This window comes from Adiantum capillus-veneris, chromosome 16, assembly GCF_014529385.1.
Source record: "Adiantum capillus-veneris isolate H3 chromosome 16, ASM1452938v2, whole genome shotgun sequence".
Classification (NCBI taxonomy): Eukaryota; Viridiplantae; Streptophyta; class Polypodiopsida; order Polypodiales; family Pteridaceae; genus Adiantum; species Adiantum capillus-veneris.
The window spans coordinates 104,887,348-104,914,330 of NC_140946.1; the positions used below are offsets into that span (position 1 = coordinate 104,887,348).

At 44.6% G+C, this 26,983-nt stretch overlaps 1 protein-coding gene across 3 annotated transcripts in view; it reads left to right on the forward strand.

Moving 5' to 3' along the window:
• Window positions 1-17,088, forward strand: part of LOC147439572 (uncharacterized) — a 63,975-nt gene extending 46,887 nt beyond the window's left edge. Inside the window, exons 7-16 of one of the 3 annotated variants that reach the window (XM_086485382.1) lie at window positions 15,308-15,409; window positions 15,503-15,616; window positions 15,701-15,757; window positions 15,830-15,896; window positions 15,983-16,036; window positions 16,125-16,199; window positions 16,291-16,326; window positions 16,480-16,490; window positions 16,552-16,590; window positions 16,715-17,088. In XM_086485382.1, the coding sequence (XP_086341508.1) occupies window positions 15,308-15,409; window positions 15,503-15,616; window positions 15,701-15,757; window positions 15,830-15,896; window positions 15,983-16,036; window positions 16,125-16,199; window positions 16,291-16,326; window positions 16,480-16,490; window positions 16,552-16,590; window positions 16,715-16,874 (715 nt within the window). In that variant the 3' untranslated portion in view covers window positions 16,875-17,088. Of the gene's footprint in view, window positions 1-15,307; window positions 15,410-15,502; window positions 15,617-15,700; window positions 15,758-15,829; window positions 15,897-15,982; window positions 16,037-16,124; window positions 16,200-16,290; window positions 16,327-16,479; window positions 16,591-16,675 lie in introns of all 3 variants that reach the window. The other 2 variants (XM_086485380.1, XM_086485381.1) reach the window with 2 other exon arrangements.
• The last annotated feature ends 9,895 nt before the right edge of the window (window positions 17,089-26,983 follow it).

Sequence of the window (26,983 nt, forward strand, 5' to 3'; positions counted from 1 at the left end):
TAGTGATGCCCTTTGGTCTCACAAATGCTCCTGCTACGTTCAATAGGATGATGGACAGAATTTTCCGTCCACACCAGCAGTTTGTTGGTACATTCTTTGATGACATGATAGTCTACTCAAAGAATGAAGAGGAGCATAGGCATCACTTGGCCATTGTGTTCAAAGAGCTACGCAGTCATAGGTTGCTCATCAATGCAAAGAAAAGTGAGTTTTTTCTGGAAGAGATTCACTTTCTGGGACACATTGTCTCAAAGGATGGTGTCAGAATGGATCTTGCAAAAGTTGAAGCGATCAAGTCATGGCCAAATTTGAAGACGCTGCATGATGTCCGAAGCTTTTTGGGACTATGCTCCTATTACAGAAGGTTTATCCGAAATTTCGCTGAGATTGCTTCACCTTTACATGCTCTTCAAAAGAAGGCAATCACCTTTAGATGGACACAGAAAGAGATTTCAGCTTTTAATCTCTTAAAGGAAAAGATGACTTCGGATCCAGTCATTGTGTTGCCAGATCTTAGGAAGTCATTTGTGGTCCAGTGTGACGCCTGTGGTGGTAGCATTGGTGCAGTGCTAATGCAAGATGGCAGGGTAGTAGCCTATGAGAGCAGAATTTTGCAAGGGCCAGAGATGACCATGCAGGTCTATGAGAAAGAGTTACTGGCTGTGATTCATGCGCTCTTAAGTTGGAAACACTACTTGCTAGGTGCAGACTTTGTTGTCCAAACGGACCATCAGACCTTGCGGTACTTCTTGACACAGACAAAGTTATCTGAGAAGCATATGCGATGGGCAAATATCTTGTCCATGTTTCATTTTCAGATTGTGCATGTGGAAGGCAAGAAGAATGTTGTGGCTGATGCCTTGTCAAGGAAGCCACAAATTTCAGCTGTGTCAATTCCTTATCATCATGAACTTGATGATATGAGAGAACAGTATGAAAATGATGAAGATTTTGCAAGGGTCTTCGAGCAACTAATGGATGGACAACGTCATGAACACTATCTTCTTAAAGACGGGTTCATGATGATGCATGGCAGATTGTGTGTCACAAAGCCATTGCAACGCAAAGTTATGGAAGAGAGTCATGTCCCACCGTATGCAGGGCATCGTGGTATCGATGCTACAGTTAAAGCGGTTGAGACATTCTTCTACTGGCCTACATTAAGAAGAGATGTGGATGCCTTTGTGCGAGAATGCCTAATATGCCAAAAGGTCAAGTTTGACAGGCAAAAGGCACCAGGGTTATTGCAACCACTACCTATTCCAGATAAACCATGGGAAAGTATTGCTATGGATTTTATCTTTGATCTTCCGAGAACGCAGACAGGAATCGATGGTATTTGGACCATTATTTGTAGATTCAGCAAACAGGCTCATTTTATTTCTGTCAGGAAGATGATAAAGCTAGATCAGATGGCACGCTTGTTTATGAGCAATATTTTCAAGTATCATGGCATGCCACAGTCGATTGTTAGTGACCGTGATCCACGCATGACAAGTTTGTTCTGGAGAGGCTCGTTTGAGAATATGGGCACCACGCTCAAATTCTCTTCGTCATTTCATCCTCAAACAGATGGGCAGTCAGAAGAGGCAAATTCTACTGTCCTAGATCTGCTGAAGTGCTATGTGTCAGAGCATAAAGGAAAGTGGGAGCAGTATTTGCCATTGGTGGAGTATGCATACAATAATACAGTGCATTCATCGACTGGCAAGGCACCCTTTGAGATAGTTGAAGGTGGCAAGAAAGTTCCTCCCATACTGCATACAAAGGACAAGATATTTGAAGCAGATAAGTATGTTCAGGACATGGATGAAATGTACAAGAAGGTCAAAGTGGCCTTAGAAAAGACTAAGGCAAAGCAAAAGAAAGCAGCTGATCGTCACCGTCGTGAAGTGGTATATTCACTTGGTGATTGGGTGCTTTTATGCTTTGAAAAGGCAAGGTTAAAGAAGATGAAGGGCAAGGAAAGACTGTTTCCAAAGCTCAGCATGCGTTACTATGGGCCTTTTCAAGTGTGCGGCATAATCAGTGATGTTGCATATAGGCTGAAATTGCCTGACAGTTGGAAGATTCACAATGCGTTTCATGTGAGTCTTCTTAGACCCTATGTGGGTGATGTGCTAGAAGATATGCCAGCTGAAGATCAGCCGGAAGTCGAGGAACTTGACGAGATCTTGGTCCCTGAATAGATTTTGGCACACAAAGAAAGGAAAGTGAAAGGCAAGGTTGCTAGGCGTTACTTAGTAAAGTTCAGAAACTATCCACCAATGGATGCTAAGTGGGTGGAAGAAGGTGAACTTGCAGAGTCACCAACTGTGTTATCACTTTACCTTGAAGCCTTCGATTTGCAACCTACCTTGACCCCTTGAGTTTCAAAGCTACATGGATTGTCAGTGTGACAATGGCTTCTGAAACAAATGATGTACATGGTATTTAAAGTGAGCTCAAATGAAATACCTGTTACATGAATGTTAGAGCTGTACAGATTGTCAGTTTGGCAATTGCTCTTATGGAATGTCCAAAAGTTTGGTTAGTGCTATAGAAGTGAGTATTTCTTGTCAGTTTGTCAAGGATACAGTGATTGCTTCTATTCAAGAGAACATGTGTAACTGGATTCTTAAGCTGTCGGTTTGGGTATGCTCGAAAGTGTTACGGGATCCAACGTGTACTATAAGACAGTGGCAAAATGTGCAGCTACCATTTTGTCATTGGAAAGTTAGTGACTCAAAGCAATGGCTGAGTGCGAAGCTATAACTATGTCATTGGGACAGGGTTCACACGTAGGCAATACATGAGTCAACAAGGTGTTGAATACACCAGGGTTGACAATGAGCATGTATGTGTCGTATATGTGTCGACAGGTGTTGAATACATCAGTGTTGACAGTAAGCATGTACGACATAGATGCAAACGAGGACGTTTGAGATTTCAAGAGGGGGGTAATGTCACCAGCGTGTGACTACTATCTATCCTTTTTGTTGATTTCTTTCTTATTATCTATTTACTTTCACTTTTTGGAAACACCCCTCGGGAAATCTAACTGCCCTGCATTGCATGGCTAGTGTGGAACTGTCCAGAGGGAGTCCAGGCCTGAGGGCAAGAGAGCACTAAGATTGGACAAGGACTATGGTTAGCCAAGTGGGGTCATTGACTAGCCAAAGTGGAATCCTTTGCTACAGAGGCTACATTTCAGTTCTGGATGTGGCCGCAGTGTACAAAGAGGGTCGGATGACCTAGACAGATACAATGGTAGCATCTCCTAAAATTTAGGAAACTGCTATTTTGGGACCTGAAAATGTGTTGACGTCATTACCTCCGGAATGACAAAGGGAACATTTTCTTACTCTGCCGTGAAGTCAACTGGGCAACCGGTTGGGATATTTTTAGACGGCAACCCCGAAACGGGAAAATGCTTGTAAATGTGCCAAGTGGCACATTCTGGTGCAGTTTCTAATGCAAGAGAGAGTTGGCGCTGAATTTTAAGCTGGGAGAGGCTCATTTGCAGCTTTTGTCAGAGGTTAAGAGCTATGGAGTGCTTGCTTTCCCTCTTATGCACAGTGCGGTGCCAGGAGTGATGCCCTGCACGCTACGCACTGCCCTCTCTCTCCCCTTTGGCAGTATGTTATGCCCCTCTAGTGGGCTCTTCATTTGACCAATGTACAGTTGTGTGGGTTCATGCGCGATTGCCGAGGCAAGAGCCTCTTGCACAGGTACTGGATTAGCTAGCGGCTAATCCCCCCCGTAGGTACAGGTGAATTCGGAGAGGTTTCACGCCAGAAATCTCGTCCGATTCAAAGGGCAAGTAGCCCTATAGGTGCGGGAGCTCGAGGACTTGCTACGGATGCGACCGGTACGCGAAACGGAGCCCGAAACAGTGAATTACAGCCTGCTGTGTATTTTTGCAGGTTTAGGGTTTTGGCCCTAAACGGACCCTAATACCCCCAGGAAGTTTGGGGACGCAAGGGGACCGCTGTACAGGTGATCTGGCGCATTTTCAGGGCTGAAAACAGAGAATTCAGCGTGCTGCAGATTCTCGCCAGGCTTTGCAAAGTGCCTGTATGCGTCGGGAAAGTCATTTAATGCGTGGGAATACTGACCGTGAAGGGTTCTGGTACAGTTATGTTGCCGAAATCAGGCCGGAACAGTTGAAATTCAGCCAAGTTTGTGCGGGGCAGCTTGTAGGGATCCACAGCATTTATTCCCTCTTTTGAACAATAAAGAAATACCGAAAGGGGCGCCTAAGTTAGGGGCCAATCTGGTGTCGGTCTACTCATACAGGTGCAATCTAGCAGCCTGTATCCCTCTCCCCTTTGTTGTGTCTTGAAAGTACAGGTAAAATAGACGACTAATAATGGGTGAAAGCTAAATCAAGGTTTGAAGTAAAGTCTACCGCCCTTTTTGGATTGAACAGGCCGGTTTCAGTTGGGATGGGGACCAGTTGGGGAAGGGGACTAGTTGGGATGGGGGACTAGTTGGGAGGGGGGAAGAGTTGGGGAAGAGGACTAGTTGGGAGTGGGGACGAGTTGGGGAAAAGGACTAGTTGGAAGGGAGGGGGGGGGGCGAGTTTGGGGAGAGGGGGGAGGGCAAGGATGAGTAAGGGGACGAGGGGGAGAAAGGGAAAAATGGTGGGTAGGGCCGAGGGAGTGGGTAGGGCGAGGGCAAGAGAGAATTTTATAGGGTGGGGGTGTGGGGAGGTGGATAAGGGATGGGTAGGAAACAACAGATCAAAAGCAGATACAGACACAATGCTAACCTAGCAGATACCACCTGAGTTATACAAGCGGTTCTCCTACTATGCTCCGTTGCGAGCTTACCCAGTGTGAATGCTTTTAGTAAAGGGTCAACTGAGCAAATCAACTTCTGTGACTTCTACGCTAGTTGTTGGTTTAAGTGGTTCATTGGGCTCACTACGGTAGGAACACAACAAAAGGGTGTGACCTCAGGCAAGGTTGAATAGATAGTCCATAACAAGGCGTAGAGTTGGTAGCTTCCAACCACTCTAGCAGACCTTCGTTTGACCCTTCTGATGTAGTAGGTTGTTCTTGTTCAGGGTTGGTTTCCATTGACAAAGAAACTTGCTGCACCATGGGATCCATACCTCCTTCTAAGAGAATGGGTTGTATTCGGGAGCCAGAAGTATGTATCCACATGGCATCGTTTCCCCAATCATAAAGTGCCTTAGTATGTCGCAACCAAGGTTTACCAATAAGCAAAGGAAATCCTCCCTCCACCTGGGGAAGACTGACCACCACAAAATCCAAGCTAAATGTGAAGTCTTGTACCTTCAGAGGCACCTTATCTACTATGCCCACTGGATAGACTGTCCTCTGGTCCGCCAATGTAACAGTGAATGGAGCAGGGCGGGTAGGTTGCAAACCTAAAGCCAACGTAGTAAATACTGGCATCAGATTGATTCCAGATCCACCATCCACTATGACGCCTGAGAAATGATGCCCAAGAATAGACAGTGAGACGAGGACTTTTGTAGTCGGTGAGGGGAGCAGCTGGATAAGAAATCATGTAGGACTCCAAGGGCTGCACAGGTAGGTGCCCGCCACTAGGCCCTGCACCAGGATACAGAGACTGGATGATGAAAAGGGTGTCACTTTGAAAAATTGCATCAAGTCGAAGCATGTCGTACAGTGACACTTGCTGAAAGGTGTTTTTCAAGATAGACTGTGTTGTAGGCTTCTCTCTTTTGATGTGATCTTGCTTTGGTATCTTAAGCTTCTGCAAGTCCTCTACCGCTTCCATGAAATCACCATCAACCATAGTTACCGGGGAACGCGTTCTGTAGGCCCTAGAAGGCCGGAACGCCGTTCCCTCCCCCTCTGCCAAGCTGGAACGCCCCGAAACGTTTTGCCGTTCCGGGTGACCACGTGATACCGGAACGGCCGGCCAGAACGGCTTCGGAACGGCCCGGAACGGTCCGGAACGGCCAACTCTCAAAAATGGGAAGAAATAGGCAGTTTTTTGCAAATTTGCAGTGAACATTAGGTGTTTTTTTAGTGTGCAAGGACTCAAAAATTAAAATGCACCCCCTCACACCCATTCCCTTCTCAAGTATTATTTGGGTGTTTTTTATGCCTCCCGTTCTGCGCCGTTCCTGTTCCAGACCCCTGGCCGTTCCCCCGTTCCGCGAGGGTCCCCGTCGCCGTTCTCGTTCCGCGTTCCGGGTAACTCTGCCATCAACATCTGATAGAAGAGAGGTAGGTTGTCTCTTGGCACTACCTGCTGGTTTGTCAACTACTAAGGGAGTTTGATTCATTTGTTTGACTTGAGCGAAAAAATTAGATTGCCAGGGAGGCTAAGACTAAGAGCAACTCTCTGTGCCCGTGTGAGCACACCAGCCGGCTCTTCCACCTGCTTCAACCCATCTTGAGAGGCAACTACAAGAGTGGAAGGCAGGGCCTGTGGAATGGGGCTTACTGTGATGAGGTTAACCTTGGGGAATGTAAACTCTTGCTGGTTCTTGCTTGTGCTTGTAGATGTGGATGCACGTTGTTTTGGGCAGTCCTTACTATAGTGATCCTTAGCTTCAGGGCTGTATCGGCAAGGAGGGGACCCTTCTGGCAACGGACACTTGCTCTGATAACGTCCATATTCCTCGCACCTGTAGCACAAAATTGGTCTATTGGAGGGGCGAGGTGGTCTCGACCCTTGCTTCATGGGGCCGGATGCTGACGTGTAGAAGCTTTGGGGAGCTGAAGGAGTACTAGCATGATAAAAGCTGGGGGATGCAAAGTTGTTGTGCATACCTTGCATAGGAGGTGTTGTCAGCAGAGGTGGCATCGGGTTTTGATGGCCATAGGATGAAACCATGTTGGATGCAGGTGCTATCCCTTGTTGGAGAGAAGGACCTAGACTTTGTTGTATTTGTTGCAATCCCTTGATATAGTAGCAATCCTTGTCTTCATACCCAGACTTTTCGCAGAAGTGGCAATAAGCCCGAAGGGGACAGTCCTATGGAGGATGTCTTGGAGAGCGACACGAGCTGCACCATACCATAGCTTTAGTCTTCTGTTGAGACCGAAGCTCTTCTAGCTCTCTCTTGATTTGATCCAAAGCCTCAAGATGTGGTGGTTTCTCCTGTCTAAGAGAGATTGATTTCTCCTCTTGAAGAGCGCGTTGTAGTTTTAGGGCTTCAAGTTCCCTACGTAAAGAAGTCAATGGATCAGCAGGACTTTTCGAAAACACAGAGGGGGTCTCTATGTGAGGGGAGTTGGTGAACAACTTCCTAGCCCCCTCTATCCTAGTAGCAGCTGCGACGAACTCCTCCAGAGTGGCGTTGGGTCAGAGACTCTCTCGGAGTTTTTGCTGAGAAGTTTTGGGAAGAGCCTTCTCCACCCACTTCTTAACCATAAATTCATCGGGTTGCTGAGGAAGCTTGGCAACCAGAGACTTGGTTTTAGTCATAAGTTCTGCAAAAGTCTCCTCTGGTTGGAGCACCATGTTGGCCAACTCATCCAAAACCTTTTCCTGGTAGTCACCTGGCCTGAATGCTGCACAGAACTGTTGCCTTAAAGCTGCCCAAGTTGCAAAATGGTTCTTTGCAAACTGACTGTACCATTTGTCTGCTAAGCCATCCAAGGTAGATGGAAAGAGTACCAAATAAGCATCTTCTCTATTAAGACCACGACCCCTACAGAGAGATACGAACCTCCTTGCATGGTTGTTTGTATCTTCTGAAGAGTCCCTTGAACGTAGGAAACTTTATGTTTACCTTGGCCAAAACACTGGCCAACGCCTCCATGGCCTCTTGCTCAGGAGCCCGTTGCTCAATAGCCTGCTGTAACAAAATAGGAGAGAGCTTTACTGGGGAAGGTGACCTGGAAGATGTGGAACCGGATGGAGGAATGGGTGATGTCGTATGTGGAGGTATGGGTAATGAGGTTAATGGACTTCTACTAGGTACCAAGGGTCGTCTTCTGTTGTAGTACTTCAGAGGACTCAGTAGTGCGCTTTGACTCTCTAATGACTGCCTTGTATGTGTCATGCAGCTACCGCAAATCCAACCAAGCTTTGGGCAAGAAGACCTTTCACTGCTTTAACTAGCTGAAGACAAGTCTAGACTCTACTAGACCAAGCAAGTGACTAGACCCAGGCTGGACCAGGGATGAGGAGGATTGGACCGGGGACGAGGAAGGATTAGACGAGTTGGACTAGGGCGAGAGAGGACCAGACCAGTTGGACCAGGGTGAGAGAGGACTAGACCAGCATACTATACAGTGCAAGGCAAAGTAGGCGAATCCAACTAGCTTCATGATTTGTACCTCAACAGAGAGTGAGACTTCAGCTGAGGTCCCATCGTGATCGCCAAAATGAGCACCTGTAGCGCGGATAGTGTGTCGTGATCTCTATAGTGGGTGCTCCTCAGTGTAATGTGCGTGACAATCTCACTCGAAACAGACTGAAAACAAAGGAACAATAGATAACAACTGAGCTCAGAGAAACACAACAGTAGACCAGAACATATGACTCGACTATCTCAAAGAACCGATACAGACTCTGGCGTGGTAGCACACTCAGCTCCAGCCCAGGACTCACAGGTACAATGCGGGTGTCGAGGATTAGATGTGCAAGGATGGTGAAGACGTGCTGTGTGTATAGACTCGCTCCTCTAGACGACCTCGACTATATCTGAAGAAGATGATCCCGATGACCCAACAACTACTACTCATGTGTACCACCATAAAGAGCCACCGCCATCTAAGTCTATCCCCAAATTGAGTGGTGGTGGTGACTTGGCCATGATGTCCACTAGACCACCATCCGTATCCTTGCCTCGGCCACTGCCCACCAGCCCAGAGTGTTCGTCCAGTGTGAACCAGACCAGACCAACTGTACTAATTGTGTGTTCTGTGAAAGTGACACTGTAGCCTGCTACAACTGCTCTCCACTGTTGTTGGTTTTGAAGAAAGACGTCTTGGAGAATGTGTGTGCATCTAGTATAGAGCTCTCAACAAAATCACCATCAAGAACAGGTTTCCGATTCCTAGGATCGATGATATTCTTGACCGACTTCAGGGATCCTCGTGTTTTAGCAGGATCGATTTGAAGAGCAGCACTTTCTTTGACAACATCATTGTTTTCTCCAAGGATGAGGCAAAACATAGAGAACATTTGCTGCACGTCTTTCAGGCATTACGAGATCACAAGTTGGTGATTAATGCAAAGAAAGTGAATTTTTTCCTACCCGAGATACACTTTTTGGGACACATTGTCTCAGTAGCAGGAGTGCAGATGGACCCGGCCAAGATAGAGACTATCCGTGATTGGCCCGATTTGAAGAATGTTCATGAAGCTTGTGTTCGTACTACAGGCGGTTCATTAGAAAGTTTGGAGAGGTTGCTTTCCCTTTGCATATCTTGACACAGAAAGGAGTCCTTTTCTCGTGGGGACCAATAGAGGTGATTGCCTTTCAAACATTGAAAGAGAAATTGACTACAGGACCAATCTTTATCGGATTTGCAGAAGTCATTCGAAGTATATTGTGATGCTTGTGGTCGTAGTCTGGGTGCGGTCTTAATGCAAGAAGGCCATGTCATTGCCTACGAAAGCCGATTGTTTTCAAGGCCGGAATTGACAGCACAAATTTATGAGAAAGAGCTTTTGGCGGATATCCATGCTCTTACTCAGTTGCGACATTACCTACTCGAAGCGGATTTTATTGTCTTCACAGACCATCAGAGTTTACGCTACTTCTTGTCACAGAAGCAGCTATCGGAAAAGTAGATGCGGTGGGCGAACATCTTGTCACAGTTTCACTTCAAGATTGTCCATGTGCAGGGACAGGAGAATTTGGTGGCCGATGCTTTGTCCCGGAAGTCGTTGCTTCTGGCTATTTTCGTGATACATAATAGGAGCTTCGAGGATATGATCGATCAGTATGTCACAGATACAAATTTTGCAGATAATTTCACTCGTATACGGAATGGGGAGATAGTAGCGGGATATTCCATTCGGGATGACTACTTGATGAGGAAAACCGTGTTGTGTGTTACACAGCCGTTGAGGGAAAAGGTTATGACCGAATGCCACTGTCCACCTTTAACGGGTCACCGCGGCATTGCTACCACCTTGAAAGGTGTGGAGAGATACTTCTTTTGGCCGATACTCAAGAAGGACGTGGACGATTTTGTATGTAGTTTCTTGGTATGTTAGAAGGTCAAGTTTGACAGGCATAAAGCACAGGGTTTGTTACAGCCTTTACCCATACCCACGCACCCCTGGGAAAGTATTGCAATGGATTTCATTTTTGATCTCTCGAGAACACAGAGTGGTCACGATGGTATCTGGATTGTTATTGACAGATTTAGCAAGCAAGCTCATTTCATTCCAGTGAAGAAAACAGTCAAGCCAGATCACTTAGTGAGACTGTTTGTGGCCCAGATCTTCAGGTTACATGGCATGCCTGAGATGATTGTCTCCGACAGAGACCCCAGATTCACGAGCTTGTTTTGGAAGTCTATTTGGGAGAACATTGGCACACGGTTGCAGTTCTCGTCATCGTTCCACCCGCAGACTGACGGGCAATCTGAGATTGCTAATTCAGTGGTACTAGATTTATTGAAGTCTTACATCATGGATCAGAAGACTCAATGGGAAAAGTATTTACCTTTGGTGGAATTTGTCTACAATAACACGATACACTCTTCGACGGGGAAGGCGGCATTTGAGATTATTGAAGGTGCTACGAAGGTTCCACCCTTCCTAAGCACGAAAGATAACATTATTGAAGCCGATGAGTACACGCGTGACTTGGACACGCCTTTTGCCAAGGTCCGCGAGGCTTTGCAGAAATCTCAAGAAAGACAGAAAAAGGCAGCAGATCGCTATCATCCCGATTTGAAATTGAAGGAGAACGATTGGGTGTGCTCTTACGTTTTGAGAAGGCACGCCTGAGAAGGAAAAAGGGAAAGGAGAGGCTTTTTCCAAGGCTTAGTATGCGATACTACATACCTTTCCCGATTTCTGAAAAGATAAATGATCTCTTTGAGACTGAAGCTTTCCCATACTTGGAGAATTCACAATGCTTTTCATGTGAGTCTCTTGAAACCTTTTAAAGGTGATGTGCCCGAAGATGGAGAGCCTGATGAGCAACCCGAAGTGGAAGAAAACGAGGAGATCCTTGTTCCAGAACAGATATTGGCACATAAAGATAGAAAGATTAAGAGTAAAACGATAAGGCGGTTCTTGGTTAAATCCAAGAACTACCCTACATTGGATGTGAAGTGGATGGAGGAGGAGAACCTAGCAGATACTCCTCAGATTGTGAATCTTTACCTTGAAGCATTTGGATTAGTTTAATCTAAATGGAACCTCGAACTCAGCTTGGGCGGAATCTGGTGCAACGGGTATGCACAAGAGGGGAATCACTCTACTCCTTTGTCAACAGATTGCCTCGATTTTTGATACTAAAGTCACTGATGTCTCTTTGAGTTTCAGGGATACTGTGAGCTGACAGTATTCTGCTGTATGACTTTATGAACTGGAATTCCTGATAATATGATACTAATTTGTTCTTGACTTGTTTAAGTGCAGGAACTAATAGACGAAATGACTGCAGTATTTCGGTCTGAAAGATCTCGATAGACGTGATTGCAATAAGGATTAGTCGATTGGGCATCTATGAGGTCCTGAGTGGATCTAGATGCGATTGCTAAATATGTTGCCGATAAATCATGGTCTGAGATCCGAATGAATTTTGAATGTGATTTGTCATGTGATGTCCTATCATGTCGTGTGATGTGACTGTTGATTGGTACACGTGCTAGATGTGTGCTCCTAGTGCGTCGGTACTAACAGTCAGTGTATGCCAAGACAGTTTATGGCCTCTGCCTGTTTTGCAGTCGTAATCGAGGGCGATTAAATGCTTTCAAGAGGAGGGTATGTCACAAACCTGTGACATGGCAGCCAATACACACACACACACACACACTCCCTCTCGGAAATGTTGGCTGCAGTGCTGACGTGGCTCTGGAAATTCCGCCGCAGAACGTGCTCGTAGTGCTAACGTGGCAGTAGTGTACGAACACGTTGTACAGAATTCCACATTTTACGGCCCGTTTCACGGAGGCAGCTGTGTACGGCAAATTTTTGGGCCTACTTTTTATCTATGCAATTTAGCAAGAGAGAGAGCTTTAATTGGCTTGCTTTATTTTTATCAAGCAAGACTTGAGAGTCAAAGGGGCTTTATTTTTTAATGCTTTTGGGACAGCTTTTGGGTCTTTGTTTTTGGCATCCCTTGTAAACCTTTAAAAGAGTGGTTTGGGCTCCCACTTCTCAGAGCATCTGGACGCAGAGTCTGAGAGTGAGACCCAGTCACTCCCTTGTACTTTGAGCACAGATTTTAATACAAAAAGACATACCGAAAGGGGCGCCAGTCTTTGGGGCCAATACCTCTTGGCATGGAACTCCGCCGGGTCGGTGTCGAATCAAATTGTGAAGTGTTTTGAAGTGAATTCCTGTCGTGTCGCGGTAGATTCTTGACTTGGAGTGTCCAAGTTTGTTACAGATGCACGTGCTGCGTTTGAATCGTGGAAATAAAAAATGGAAGAATGCATGAAGGATGCACTAATCGAAGCACTTAAGGGAGACCTCACAGCTTGCAAAAATACCCTCGCTAAGGAGGGAGAAAACCAACCCTCAATGATAAAGGAGCTAGAAAGCATTAAGGAGCAGGTGAAAACTCTACTAGAAGAAGAAGAGGAGAAGGCACGAACAAACTCTTCATGGACAGAGCACCTATTCAAAACACAAGAGAAGGTTGATAAAGCTGAAAAGTGGATCGAGGATGCAAAGAAAGCAAAAGATATGATGCCTGAAGCCACACCGACGTCCACTACCATCAATATGACAATTGAGGAGGAGTAAAAGAGAAAGACTAGAGCCCTTTATGTGCGTGCTACAAGTCTCAAAGATCTCACTAGAAAAGTAGAAGAGGTGCAAGAGCTCTTCAAGCGCATGGGTATTTCTGAACCCACACACACAGGGGCTTGGAGAGTTGGCAAGAACGGAAGTAATGAGAAAGCAAGACCCAAGGAAAGAACACTCATTTCCCCTACGCTGGAAACTAGAAAGGAATTTCTGAAGAAGAGACCAACACTCCAGCAAACTAAGATATTTTTGGGTGATGACCTCACTCTAACACAAGTAGCACACATACAAGAGCTGATGCCAGAGATCAAGGCAGTGAGGGAGAAGAGGGAAAATTGCTTCTAGAGGGGAGGGAGAGTAGTGGTGGTAGAATGGCAGCAAAGGAGGGAGAAAACCAACTCCCGCAGCAGAGGCATACCCACACTGTGAATCTAGGCCACGACAACGTTCTGGGAGCATACCCCAGAATAGCTGGTATGATGATGAGTGTAGAGAAACCAGAACTCGACTTCAGAGGGAGGTACTTCTAGGAGTCATCACTCACAGGCAATCAAAGATTGCTTCTCGGCATTTGTTACGACGGAAGAAGAGGGTGTTTCTAGCTCGAATAGAGCAGGATTTATATCGGTTGTTTTTGAGACAAGATTTAGGCGAGGCATGGCGACTCCTCCATGAGCACTCTCCCCCACCAGTCATCACTTCTACGGAGGTATGGGGTCAGTATGCGTCATCCCTCTACATAGTCTTGGGGCAGCCACCTCTTCCAGATCCACCAAAGTCATGCCCACACACGTGCTTTCTTTACTGCTGAGATGGTAAAAAATTCCATTGACATCATGATGACCAAGAGAGCATATGATCACGATGGCCCGTAGCGGAGCATTTTATACATGCCAGAGATCTACTTGCAGATCTTCTAGCAGTGATGTTGAACTGTGCCATGTGCGAGGGCCTACCGGATAGTTGGAGTTTGTTCACTATCGTACCTATCTTCAAGTCAGGGGACCCTATGGAACCTGGGAACTACCGCACTATCATGATTGGACACACATTGGCACGGTTGTACGCATCCATCGTCGATCGGCAGTTGAGTAGATGGGCAGAGAGAAAGGGCGTACGTGCAGCAGGACAGGCAGGTTTCAAGAGAGGTTTCTGTAAATCCTTCTTCTTCTTCTTCTTCTGCTTCTGCTAGGGTTTAGGCCCCTTGGCCAGAATCTGGAGGCTGGCCAAGGTTAGGCTGAGGGAGGCGTAACTCTCTTGGTCTTCAGTGGTTGACATGTCAGTAGTTTGTGACAGAGGGGGTGTGTGTTTTGCCAATTCAGAATGCAATTGTCTTGCTCCAATTGATTAGTGCACCTGAAGCCATACAAAAGGCTCCTGCTGGCCTCTCTGCAGATTAGCCTCTTGGCCATCCAAATACAATGCACTGTCATCAACAAACTTTGCATTCAAGAACTCCTCGTGCAGAGGCATGTATAACCCTTTGAGCCCAATGTCCTGAGCCATGAGATAACTGCTCAAAGCCTCCGCAAGAACAAGGGGCAAGTGGGCAGCCCTGTCTAACAAGTCGCGTCAATGCATATCTCGGCCCTCTTCCCTCTACAACCAATACCTGCCTGTGAGCAAGGCTGCAAGCAAGCCTCTATTCTCTTATGCTACTATGACTAGTAGTTGTGTTCATGCAATTCATACTACAAATATTTCTCGTTTGCCTTTGAGCTGGGTCTCCCTATGCTCTAACAATATTAGTGACATTAAGAAAATATCACGTCATTGTCAGGACGGTGATATCATTCTTGTTGATTTAATGGTTTGTAGGAGACAAGACTCTTAAACTTTGTAAACTCGCTATTATCCTTCTTTTCTCTCAGTATTAAGAGCTTCTTGAGCATAATGACAATTTGAGTTTCAAGCGTCCCTTTTGTCTAAAAGGGGTACATGTCCTTGTCATGTGTAACTTTCACCTAATTTTAACAAAAGTGTTTTAGGAATCTCTTTTTACATAGTTGTAGTGGGAATACTTGATGAAACTAGATACTATTGAAACTACTAGTCCTTGGGGGTATTGGCTTTTATAGTCGAGTAACTCAATGTAGCCACATACAACATTTGCTGGTTAGTTGTGGTAGCATTTTTCTGAAATTAAGGAGGCTTTCTTGAATATTCCTTTTTTTGTGATGCTGAAAATGATACTCTTTTCCTTCATTGACCCTAGACAGACATGCTTCACAATTACACACATGAATCTTGACAATGAATGTTGCTTGGCCATTAGTAGTATACATGTCTTGTATAACCAGGGCGTACTGAATATGAATTTTTATTCACCCTCCTGTCTAAAGTCGAGTAACATTTCCTGATAATGAGGAGACTGTTGTTTCCTTCTTTTGTGATGCCAAAAATGACACTCTGCTATATTTTCTGAAAGGTGGTTTGCAAAGAGATTTTTGCACCCAGACATCGTTGCACCTTTTGAGTACATTTTTATCTGGGATGAAGACTTGGGTGTCGAACATTTTAATGCTGAGGAGTAAGTTTTCGCTTGACAGTATCTTTTCTTTAAACTTTATAACGTCACATATCTTGAATACGAATTTACTTGCTGTTATGACCTTGTGTCCAGGTATATACGCTTAGTAAAGAAGCATGGGCTCGAGATATCTCAGCCAGGCCTAGAGCCCAATAATGGTCTTACTTGGGAAATGACAAAGCGAAGGGGGAACTCAGAAATCCATAAGTATGCATTTGATACATTCCCAGTCATATGCTCATGATCACGATTGGAAAACAGGAAAAACCATGTAATCAAACATTTGTTCAGGTTTACAGAGGAGAGACCAGGATGGTGTCATGATCCACTTGAACCACCTTGTGCTGGGTTAGCATTGTTATTCTTCTGTCACAATCTGGAGGTTTGTGGTTGGTTGTAAGTTATCTTTCTTTATGGCAGATTTGTGGAGATAATGGCACCAGTGTTTTCAAAATCAGCTTGGAGGTGTGTTTGGCACATGATCCAGGCATGTCAAACGGTGCCCTTTGCATAATGATTTTTTGTGCTTTAATTAAGCATCTTGATATTAAAATATGGCGGATTGTTGCACAGAATGACCTTGTGCACGGCTGGGGTCTGGACTTGGCACTAGGCAGATGCGTTCAGGTCAGTGTTGTTGTATAACCAAAATAACAGATTTTCTTTTTGAAATTATTACTCCTTTGAAATTAGAATTTCTCCTGTGTTCCTACAGCCACCTCATGAAAAAATAGGAGTTGTTGATGCACAGTGGATTGTGCATAAAGTTGTTCCCTCCCTTGGCAACCAGGTAATTCTACCGAACTGGTTTCACTTTGAATCTCTATACATAGTGAATGCATTTCTTATTGTTCTTCATTTCTGTCTTGCTTTTGGCATAGGGAGAGTCATTAAATGGCAGGGCTCCATGGGAAGGGGTAAGATTATGACTCCATGACATTTGATACTAGAAGGACGTGCAAAGAACTTTCATCTCATGCTTTTGCCAATGTGGCACCTCATATCGCTTTTATCATGAAAGCTCTTTGCTTGAAGCTCGAGTTTCTTTCTGAAAATTTTCTTTGTTATAGGTGAGGCAGCGGTGCAACTATGAATGGCAAGTGTTTCGAGAGCGTATGAAGAAAGCTGAAAAAGAAAGGCAGTCAAGCAAGAAACCAGACAATTGAACAACGCCTAGGATGGTATGCGAATATCAAACTACTGGCCTGTTTTGGAAAAGTCGTGCATTTTACTTTAAGCTGATCTCAAATACTTGTCACTTGCCAGGAGCATGAGCTGTTTTCTTATCTCTGTCATGTGTCGCAGTGCAAAAGATGATGAAATGATCTCAAGTTCTTCACATTTGAGTGCTGAAGAAGAGATCAAAGATGACCAGATCAGTCCCCCTTTAGATTCACACCCACACTCAAGTCTAGCTAGAACAGATCGAATCGAGCTATCTCAAGACTGCAAGACTGCTATGTAGAAAGGGTGCCTTTGGGGGGGTGGTGGGCCAATTTTTGTGGTGATATTCACTGCTACATATGTCGCATTTTTCATTCATTTATTCATTCGATTGGACAGTGAGTATTACTAATGCAGCTTACAAAAATGCTGCTTCACAGTGCCAGATGCACGTGTATTTATAGACATTGATGACATTTATGAACTTACATGAAAAGAAGTTACAACTATGTTCATCCTTGTTTGCACAATCGCAACTTTGAATGACAAGCACATCTGTTTTCAACAATCTCTCACTAACAATATAATTGTGCCCATATCAGCATCTTGCGTAGAGCCACATCCCTCCTCGGTTATTCAATGTGCTTCAGCACAAGGACTTCCGGTATGATGAGCCTAGGGCAGGATTCTTATGGAGTTGCTCGATTGGTACTCAATGATGGTGGATCTCGGGACTGGATTTCAGTGAAGCTCAAAACTCAGTAATACATAATATAGACCAGATCATAGAAAAGTTGTAGGCTCAGTACTTCAAGCTATAGAACATTTGGGGTCATCATTTTCTACGAACAATGCTTTCACAAACGCTAATCACTTCTCAAAAACTGCAAGAGTTGAAAATGCTATTCTTAAACCCATTAGCAAAAGGAAAAGGCTTAACAACGTCGCGCGATCATCGTATTGAGATATGTACTTGTTGAAGGGGATTTTTGATTAGCATATAGACATATCTGATTCATATCTCAAAATCATTTCGGATTGATGCCAAATGATACATTTAGCCCTCTACATGAGTGTTTTATCCATGCACAATATGCATGAGATCTAGCTGAAGTAAACAATGTTGATCATTTGTCATCATTCATCTAAGATTGCATTGAGATATAACAATTCTTTTGTAACCTAGGTTAGGGTAGAGTTCTAAGTAATATTGATATTGTTTTACACCAAAGTGCAGAAAGGTCTTTTTTTCTTGGGGAAAATCACCTTAATGGCCAATGAAATTAATCATTTGAGACGGACTTTTGTAAAGGGGATGAATGGAACCACAAGTACATGAGGTTATTCCTCTAGTATTAAGCATGTATAGGCCATGGATACAAATCTATACATAAAGTTAATTAAAGACTAATGTGGATACTTAGCAATGTCTTGTTGATGCCATAAGAGAGCTCTCGTCTCTTGAAGCACTACTTGCTTATCTTCTCTAGTGCTGAAACATAGTCCTTCTACTCACATCTTGGTTGCCGCAGTTCAAGGACTCCAATTTTTAGCTTAGAGATGGTCAATATGTTATCGTTCTCTCTCTCTGTCACACACACACACACACACACACACACACACACATCACTAAGTAACACCCTCTCTCTCTCTCTCTCTCTCACACACACACACACACACACACACACACACACACACACGCACAACAGTAAGTAACACCCGCATTTATTAAAGGGGGGTAAAGGGATCCATGATGGGGAAGTCCACGCACGAAAGTCAAGGTGATTGCAACCGCACAAGCTATTCAAAAACTAAACCCGGACATGAATTTAACCTCAAAAACTTGGACAGCCTATGTTAACTCACAATATAGCCTCATAAAACTGTGGGGGGTTACACAACGTGCAGTAGGTGAGGTGGTCAACCTGTGTGGCATAAAAGCCGATGCACGAAGGTTCAAATCCGGGTCACGAGGGGGGTGGTGGAGTTTCCATGCTGTCTCGATTTTTGTGTTGGCCAGGTTTAGTTCGCCTCGAGATTCCGCCCTTCACATCTCGCCGTCGATCCCCCCCCCCCCCCCCCTCCCCTTAATAAATGTACGCTGTAACTTAGTGTCAAGGCTTCTCCTTGGATCTAGTAGGATTTCATAATATTGGGTACGGTTTACGCTTAATGTCTACTCTTCACCAGCAGGTTTCTTCTCATCATGCCAGTGATAGTCGTGGCATGTGAATAAATAATGCTTTAATGTCATAGTTTATGAGCCAAAGTTTCTAGATGCCTTACTCCAATCAGCATAAAGTCATTCTCTCGTTGCCTCTCCTGCACCCTTCTCTCTTTATTCATTCATGGGCGTTAAGGAATCCTTAAGGGGTACGGCAAAAAAAAGAGAGAAAAGCGCAGATGCCTGTGGAGATGCTTCTCTCTCTCTCTCTCTCTCTCTCTCCAGCACAGGATCAGAGGCATTCTAGCACGACACCCAAATTGTCATTGAGGGCCTATTCTACATTTTCAGATTTCACATTTCACACTTCATTTTCAGTTTCCATTTTTACTTTCAGTACTTTTTGTACTTGTAGTTCAGACATTGTATTAGATTCACCACTTTGTATCCAATGTCTTAGATTCACCACTTTGTATCTGATGGTCTCATAGGTCATTTTGGCCTTTTGAAGACGCTAATATATCATTTCATTTCATTTCTCCGTCCCCCAAAGCGCATGAGCAGGTATTGATGGGCAATGTGGGAGAGAGCGATGGATGCAGTGTGGGAGCAGGTGATGAATGGCGGGGTGGCCGCGAGCAGTGAGGAGTCGGGAGGGGGCAAGCAACCTTTTCTTAGGTGGATTCGGGCCAGGTAGGTGATACCCATCTTGAAAAAGAAATTGAGAGAAGAATCTATCAAGATTCTCTCTCTATCTCTATTTCACCTTTTGGAAAACAGAAAAGGAGCATGGCGTCTCTCTGTCTCTCTCTTTCTTTCCCTCAATTAACCGCATGGCGTCTCTCTCTCTCTCTCTCTCTCTCTCTCTCTCTCTCTCTCTCTCTCTGCCCAGCCAGCCCTCTACCACCCCTCCTTTTCCCTCTAGGGCCCTTGAATTGATAGTCGGTGGAATTACGCAAGATAACTCAGGTGGACATTACAATTTTCTTTCACAGAGTGAGCAAGCAAACTAGGGTAGAATCTATTGGGTGGAGAGAGAGAGAGAGAGAGAGAGAGAGAGCTATGGCTATGGCTTCTGAGGAGGGGATGATGGCTAGTACATAGGACCAAGGTAAAGCTACGGGCGGGCAGGGAGACTTGAGCATGCGAATGCGGGCCTAGGCACTGTGGGCGATGGTTGAGACAAGGGTTGTGAGGGTAGCCAAACTGAACGGAGGGTGCCCATAATACATTTCGAGACATTTTCAGCCATAGCCGTAAATTGTTTGAAGCACATAAACACTTCGGACTTAGCTTTGAGCGGATATACGCATGCATGACTAGAGAAATCATCATTGAAAGTCACGAAGTAAAGGTAATTGCCCAAGGATGGAGTTTGCATGGGTCCATAAATATCGCTATGCACAAGCTACAACCTGCGTGTAGCCCTAACTGAACCATCTTCGGAAACTTTGAACGTTGCATCTTACCCAAAATACAACCTTCACAAACACGTTCGATAGGTGCTTCAAGAGGTGGCAAAGAAGCAACCATATCAGATTTTTGCAAATGCATCAAACAGGCAAAATTCAGATGTCCAAAACATGCATGCCAAAGTTTTGCATCTGAAATAGCCCTAGAGTCACAGTTGCATTTGCAAATTTTTGCCCACACTTCTCATACAAAGTGAGCTTATACAGCCCATGACATAAAATGTCAGATGCAACAATTTCATCATCGAAACTAAGATTGTGTACTGTACATCTATCATCCACAAATTTGACTACATGTCCAAGTCTAGCAAGTGCAGATACAGACAAAAGATCCTTCTTGATCCCAGGTACATACAATGCATCAAGAAGTGTGAAAGAACTGCCATTTGCAGTAGTAAGCACAAGTGACATTATTCCCATGAGGGATAGACTTAAGAGAGGTAAACAAATCATGATGTGAGGTAATGTGCTTTGTAGCACCACTGTCAAATAACCACGCATGTGAATCTCATAAGTAGACTTTGCACTAAAATCCTAGTTTGCATCTACATTAGCATCAAAATCTCCTTTCACAGAAGACTCTACAATAGCTGCACTTGTATTGGACCATGTAGTTGATCCAACCTTGTTCTTCTTAGCCTCTTTTGCCTTCAATTTTGGGCACTGCTTGATCAAGTGATCATTAGCTTTACAATGATGGCAACGCATCTTCTTTTTGCCCTTATCACGTGAATTCGTAGACAAAGTTCTACCAACAGAAGCATTAGGAGCAGAAGATTTTCCACTTGTAGAGAACCATGAGAAGTGGCTGCATTACTATTACCACTTTTTCTTTGAGCAACAATAAAGGCATGTTCTGCTGCACACTGTTTAGCCCTGTTTTTTCTGGAAGGTGACTCTTGCAATAGCAATGTGCATAATGCATCAAACTTGACAACTTCAGGATTTCCTTGAGTCATAAGTCTCCAAGTACTAGCAAAAGTCTCGTAAGAATTTGGAAAAGCATCAAGAACAATTTTGACAAGGGAACTATCAAAAATGATTTTGCCTGCAAAAATAAGTTGCTCATTTATATCCTTGACACCAGCAAGGAAAGTGTCCATTTCATCTTCCTCATGCATAATCTTCGACTCTAGCTCTTTACGCAGCAATGCAAATTTTGCCTCATTGCGACTTGCATAAAGACCAACTAGAATATCACAAGTCTATTTTGCAGATTTTGTGGAATGAATGTGAGGAGTAATAGTGTTCTTCACAGACAATGTGATCAATGCATGAGCCTATGCATCTCTTACATCCCAATGAGCTTACTCAGCCGTAGGCAAAACAATTCTAATAGCAACAATCTTTGCAGCAAAACTTGCAACATCCTCAACATCGCCTATATCCATAGAACCAGGACGTACATCAATGCCGTGCACAATGTTCCAAATGCCCTTTGACACAAGGACATGTTGCATCATGTAAGCCCACATAGGGTAATTGTCTCCATTGACTCTGTCCTCATCAACAAATATCTTGAACACATTTGTGTTGTTGTTAGCCATGGTGAATGCCTGCACCTAATGTGAAAGCTGCCTGAAAAGAGGAGAAACAAAGCAAGAACAACACGTCACAAACCTTAGAAGACTGTAAAAGGACCTGCTATGCATAAAACAACATTGCCAGAAATTCTACACAAAATAACAAAATAGCATGTGTAGTACTGCTTGTAGTGGAAACGGAGGCCGAAATGAATCGAAATGAAAATTTTGAGCTGACCAGTCTCTACGAGCTCTCCCCAAAGTATTTTTTTACCTGCTTGACTCTCACCAAAGCTCACATAAATTGAAGAAAGTGGGCAGGCGTATGCTGGAGCTGCTAGCGACTAAGCCTGGGAGGATGCAACCTGCGCTGATACTAATTGTTGAAATTAGGGTTGCAGGAAAACACACATATCTTGGAAAAGATGAAGGAAGCTTAAGGCACACAACAGAGAGTATGTTACTTAGTGTGCAATGGAAAAGATAAGATAGCCCCAGAGTGATGGATGTATATACAATGCACGGGGGGAAAAACCTCTTAGTGAGGGAAAAAGTGCCTCGGTGGTCCTAAGTGTGTTCACACACATCACTACCACATGTATATGGTAACAATCAAAGTGGAAGTGTCCCCAAGATAAGGGTTTTGCCATGTGTCAGGCATGCATGCAATCTAGCAATCTCTAGGGCTATGGCCTATATAGAGGATGGTTAGATGGATATGAGCATGCCACAAGACCCAAGTCATTACATTGAGTTTTTGCCAAGTCGTGGTGGAAAAGGGGTTGGGAAGAGGATTGGGGGCGCACAAAAAAAGAAGGATCGGTCGTATGGGCCGCTTGCAAGAAGCCTACATAAAAAAATTGGTGGGATGGGTGACGGGAGGAGGAATGAATGCCAAGGGCTGTGAGCACTACAAGCAGGGGAGCAAGACCAAAAAGGGCGTTATTGTAATCAATTTAAAAAGTTTATGGATCTTGGTATATTTTATGAGCAATGTAATGTTAAGTTGAATTGTGGAAATATAATCGCTTGTCATGTGTTGTGTTAAAAAATCCCGTAATTGGTATGTGTATGAATAAAGCTACCACTGCTGGACTTTGTAGCAACCCCTAGTGTTTTATGGTTTATTAAATTCATAAGTTGATATGTAGATAGCTCATTATTAGAGTGAACTTTTATGAGCAATGATTAACTTTATGCTCAAGTGTGAATTGATGTAATTAATTTTGAGCATTGACTCTACCTACAAATAGAATATGTGCAAAAGGAAAATGCTCTCTTGCATGGAAGGAGATTGCACCCAATGATCGTGTTGATTCTCCGTATCCCTCTCCCTCTCTTCTCTCTCTCTCTCTCTCTCTCTATCTCTTTGTGTGTGTATCATTGTGTCGTGTTTGCATCTCATTGAGTTTAGAGTTAGTCACACTTATCATCTGTTATTAATTCATAGAGTATATTATTATTAAGTATCATGAAGGCTGCTATAACTTTTGCTTGCGTTGTAGCGGTATCAGAGCTTGGTGATTGCTCTTGGAATCGCTACAACTACAGAGATCGTCATGGATATGAGAAGAAGAAGGATGAAAATGACTAGAGCTATTTATCCCTTGTTGCCTGTGAGATAGAAGGAGAAAGAATAGTTTTTAGCAGCAAGCTCAAGAGGTCTCTGACTGTGTGGAGATGAGTCTATGTAGGAAACCAATTCCAAGTGAAGATAAACCAAAGGTATATTTTTTTGATTCATTTATTTCATTATTTTTTATTACTACTTTTGCACCGCTCCCAAGGGTGCCTTGCTCCCTTGCACAACATGGGCCATCTCATCTAATGTTCACAGAAGAAGCCTGTCCATTCCCATATTGCAGGCGACCCCATCGTATTTCCAACAAAATCTGGATATGCCTCATGCTACTCTCCTTCTTTCTGGCAGTGACTTGCAGCCCTCGCTCTGTGCATGTCAGCTACCCACCCTCACCCACAATATCTCTCTCTACGAGCTTCAGTCAATGGCGCTGCCACCCAAGCTCACCTTATAAATTCAAGAACAAAAACATCAGATTACATTGCTGAGTCTTATCACAAGTGCATTTAGTTTATACAGTTGCACTTTTAAAGATGAAACCTCTTTGCGTGATGACAAAATTTTCTCCTCTAGTTGAGCTACCTAGATATCCGCTACATTTATTTGACAGTTTTGAACTACATTTTTTATTGACTCTACAGACTCTTTCATGAAGGACTTAAGGGTGCCATTATCATGGCCATGGACCTCAGTCCAAATCTGCAGCAGGATTCCCTGTAATCTTTCAACCAGGCCTTCCTCCACTCCCTCCAATGTGTCCTGCATGTCAGTGGCCTCCACATCATTCAAACGGGGGCTCCTCCATTATGATCTACATAAACAAGAAAGAACCCAACAAGTTAGATTTCAATGCCAAAAATCTAAGCTTCAAGAAAAAGCAATAGTCATGAATTGAAAACCTTCAAGATGCAACAAGCATTGCCTGTGTACGATGCACGAGAGCCATGAAGTCATCGCCTATCTGTGGGCCCTCGTCATCATCGTCACTGTCATCAATGATGATAGCATTGGCTTTTGGAGCATCTATGTTGGTCGCTTGAAACACGGTCATATCGGTAAGCTCCTTGCTATTCACACACAGTGACAAGTACCTAAAGCAATGAATGCATGGGAAACGTAATAAAATAATTTGATGCTAATCTTTCTATAGCATCCCATCGGGACCTAAACCAATCGATTCTTGGTTGTGCATTGGCATACAAGTCATCGATCACAAAAATGCTCACTATGTCCTAGTAAGTCACGGTCAAAAGGAAAAGCCATGCAGTGCCACATTGCTCTGATCTTCTTCAGGTACATTCCTCGACCTTGGTAAGGAATGATCCATGACAATGAAGGGTAGTATTTTCAGGTCCGCACCATGATGTGCAAGGTGGACATGAAATTGTTCCCTAGAGGGTGCCGCATTTTGAACTTCCAGTACATTGCGGCATGGTCAAAAATATTGTTCGGTGACATACACTGTCTTGAGGTCGTCTACACCGTAGAGGGTGTACAACTCTACACCCTTGTTGATGTCGTCAACAATGACATTGTGAGTTAGCTTTTGAAAGTGTGCCTCCCCTTCGTCCTTCATGCAATACCCTACCATCCCCTGGAAGGTATGCATATTCTTCTGCTTAAGAGCTTTGCACAGGATGTTTGCACCTAGTGGCCCTTCCTTGTCCCAACCCAAGTATGACTTCAACTTCTTGTTGATGGCAATAAGAGACGATGACAACATACGAACCACCATCTGAAAATGTAGATGGAACACATTGCCTCCTCTTTCCATGACGCACATCCTCGCTAATGTTTCCTTCTGTAGGAATTCGTCCACGAGTGGAAGGAGCCGTGTATCTATGTCCTCCCCTCGCATGGAGATTGTGACACTCGCCTCCGTTAGCTTTTTTGGCGTCTTCGACTCCTTTGCGGACCTCTCCTCTGCGGTCATTCGGGGACGCCCCCTCTTCTTAACGGAGGGGACTTCTTCACTCGCGCTATTGGCCGCGCCTCTCACACTATTCTTCAATGAGGCCATTGACACAGAGCAATGAGAACTCGATCACGTATGTGTGCTCTCTCTAAGAAAAGCAAAAAATGAACAAATTAAAAAAAACATTAGTGTCACCCAGTAAATCAGACTTACCACCATTAAGCTCACTACTCTCAATTTCCTATAATGCACCTACCCAACGTAGAGCAAGGAGTTACGGCAAGGGCGATGGTGAGAGGGACGAAGTAAGAAGAGAAGCTCGAGTCGTTGCTAAGGGAGGCGAGGAAGCTAGCTTGAGAAGGAGGGTGTCAAGGTAGTCAAGCAAGGTCGAGAAGAAGGATCTTGAAGCATGGGAACCAAGGAGCCGGAACAAACAAGAAGGCTCAGGGGAGACCAGTAAGAAGGGTTGTGAGGATTACGGGAAGCAAGAACGAAGTCTCTCGTCCTCGACCTCAACTTAGCTTAATAACGGAAAGGAAATTCGACAAGAGCAGATGTCGGAGCTCGGCAAGCATTCAGGGAGTCTAGGGTTAAGTAGCAAGATAAGGGAGCAGTAAGGCAAGAAGGAGAGAGGGTAACCTCTCTCTACCAAGCTTTCCCTCCTTGTTTGTAAACTCTCAAGCTTCCTCTCGCCTTGACCAAACTCCTTCTCAATCTAGCTTCCTTGCCTCCACAAGCGAAAGAAGCTCGTAATCCCCACCTTCCGTTAGCCGAGGACGAGAGAGAGGAGAGAGAGATTTGCCTCCATTAGCCGAGGACGAGAGAGAGGAAAGCGAGCTTTTCCTTTCGTCTTCCTCCAAGCTCCCTTCCTTCCTTCGCTTTTCTTCTCCCCGTTATCTCCTCCCCTTATGCCCTTCGTTGATAGCCCTAAAAAAAGTCTCTAAAAAAAATTGCCCCACTACGTAGTCACGGCACCGTGACTGACGTGGCGTGGGAGCAGTCTTGATGATGTGGCAGGTCCGAAACTGACCAGCATGAACTTTGGCAAGACTGGGGCCGAATGGCGGCGCCCTGAGATGTTGGGCCTTCTTCCCTTCTTTGCCACGCTCAACCGATGCTCATGGCACTCGGTGCGAGTCCTCCCTCTCAGGCTGCGCCCCTGCCCGTCATCTGCTCGCCATGACTTCCTCTTTTCTTTTGTTCACACCCTCTTTTACTTAGGGTGGCCATTAAAAGGTTTAATTTTATGGGGTAGCCATCCTTTAGGGTGAAGGTTGGGCGGTCGGCCTCCCTTTGGTGGCCTTTGGGCGGCCTTAGCCCTTAGCCCTTGGGTGGCCACACTTGGTGTGCATGTCGGCAAAGCATTTCCAAGCACAAGATTTTCTCAGCAGTACTTGAACAAATTCCGCAATCAACACGCTCTAGGTGACGACATTCAGACAAAGAGCTCATCAGGAACCTTTTGTGCTTTCATAACGGCACCACATTTAGTATACACATCGGCCAAGCACTGCCTAGCAGCTCATTTTTCTCCAGCAAGCTGCAACCATGTTGGTATTTCCCCGCAATCATTGCATTCCAAAACCCGGTCGAGAGCCAAAAACTCCTAGATGGCATTCCGGTCGAGCGGACTAGATTGGTACAAAATCGGCCCCCGATAAATCTTTAACGGCCAATAACTTGGCAACCATAAATCCGATCACCGATCTGAAAAGACCAATGTGCTCCACAAAGCGAGCACTTTAGGCCCATGT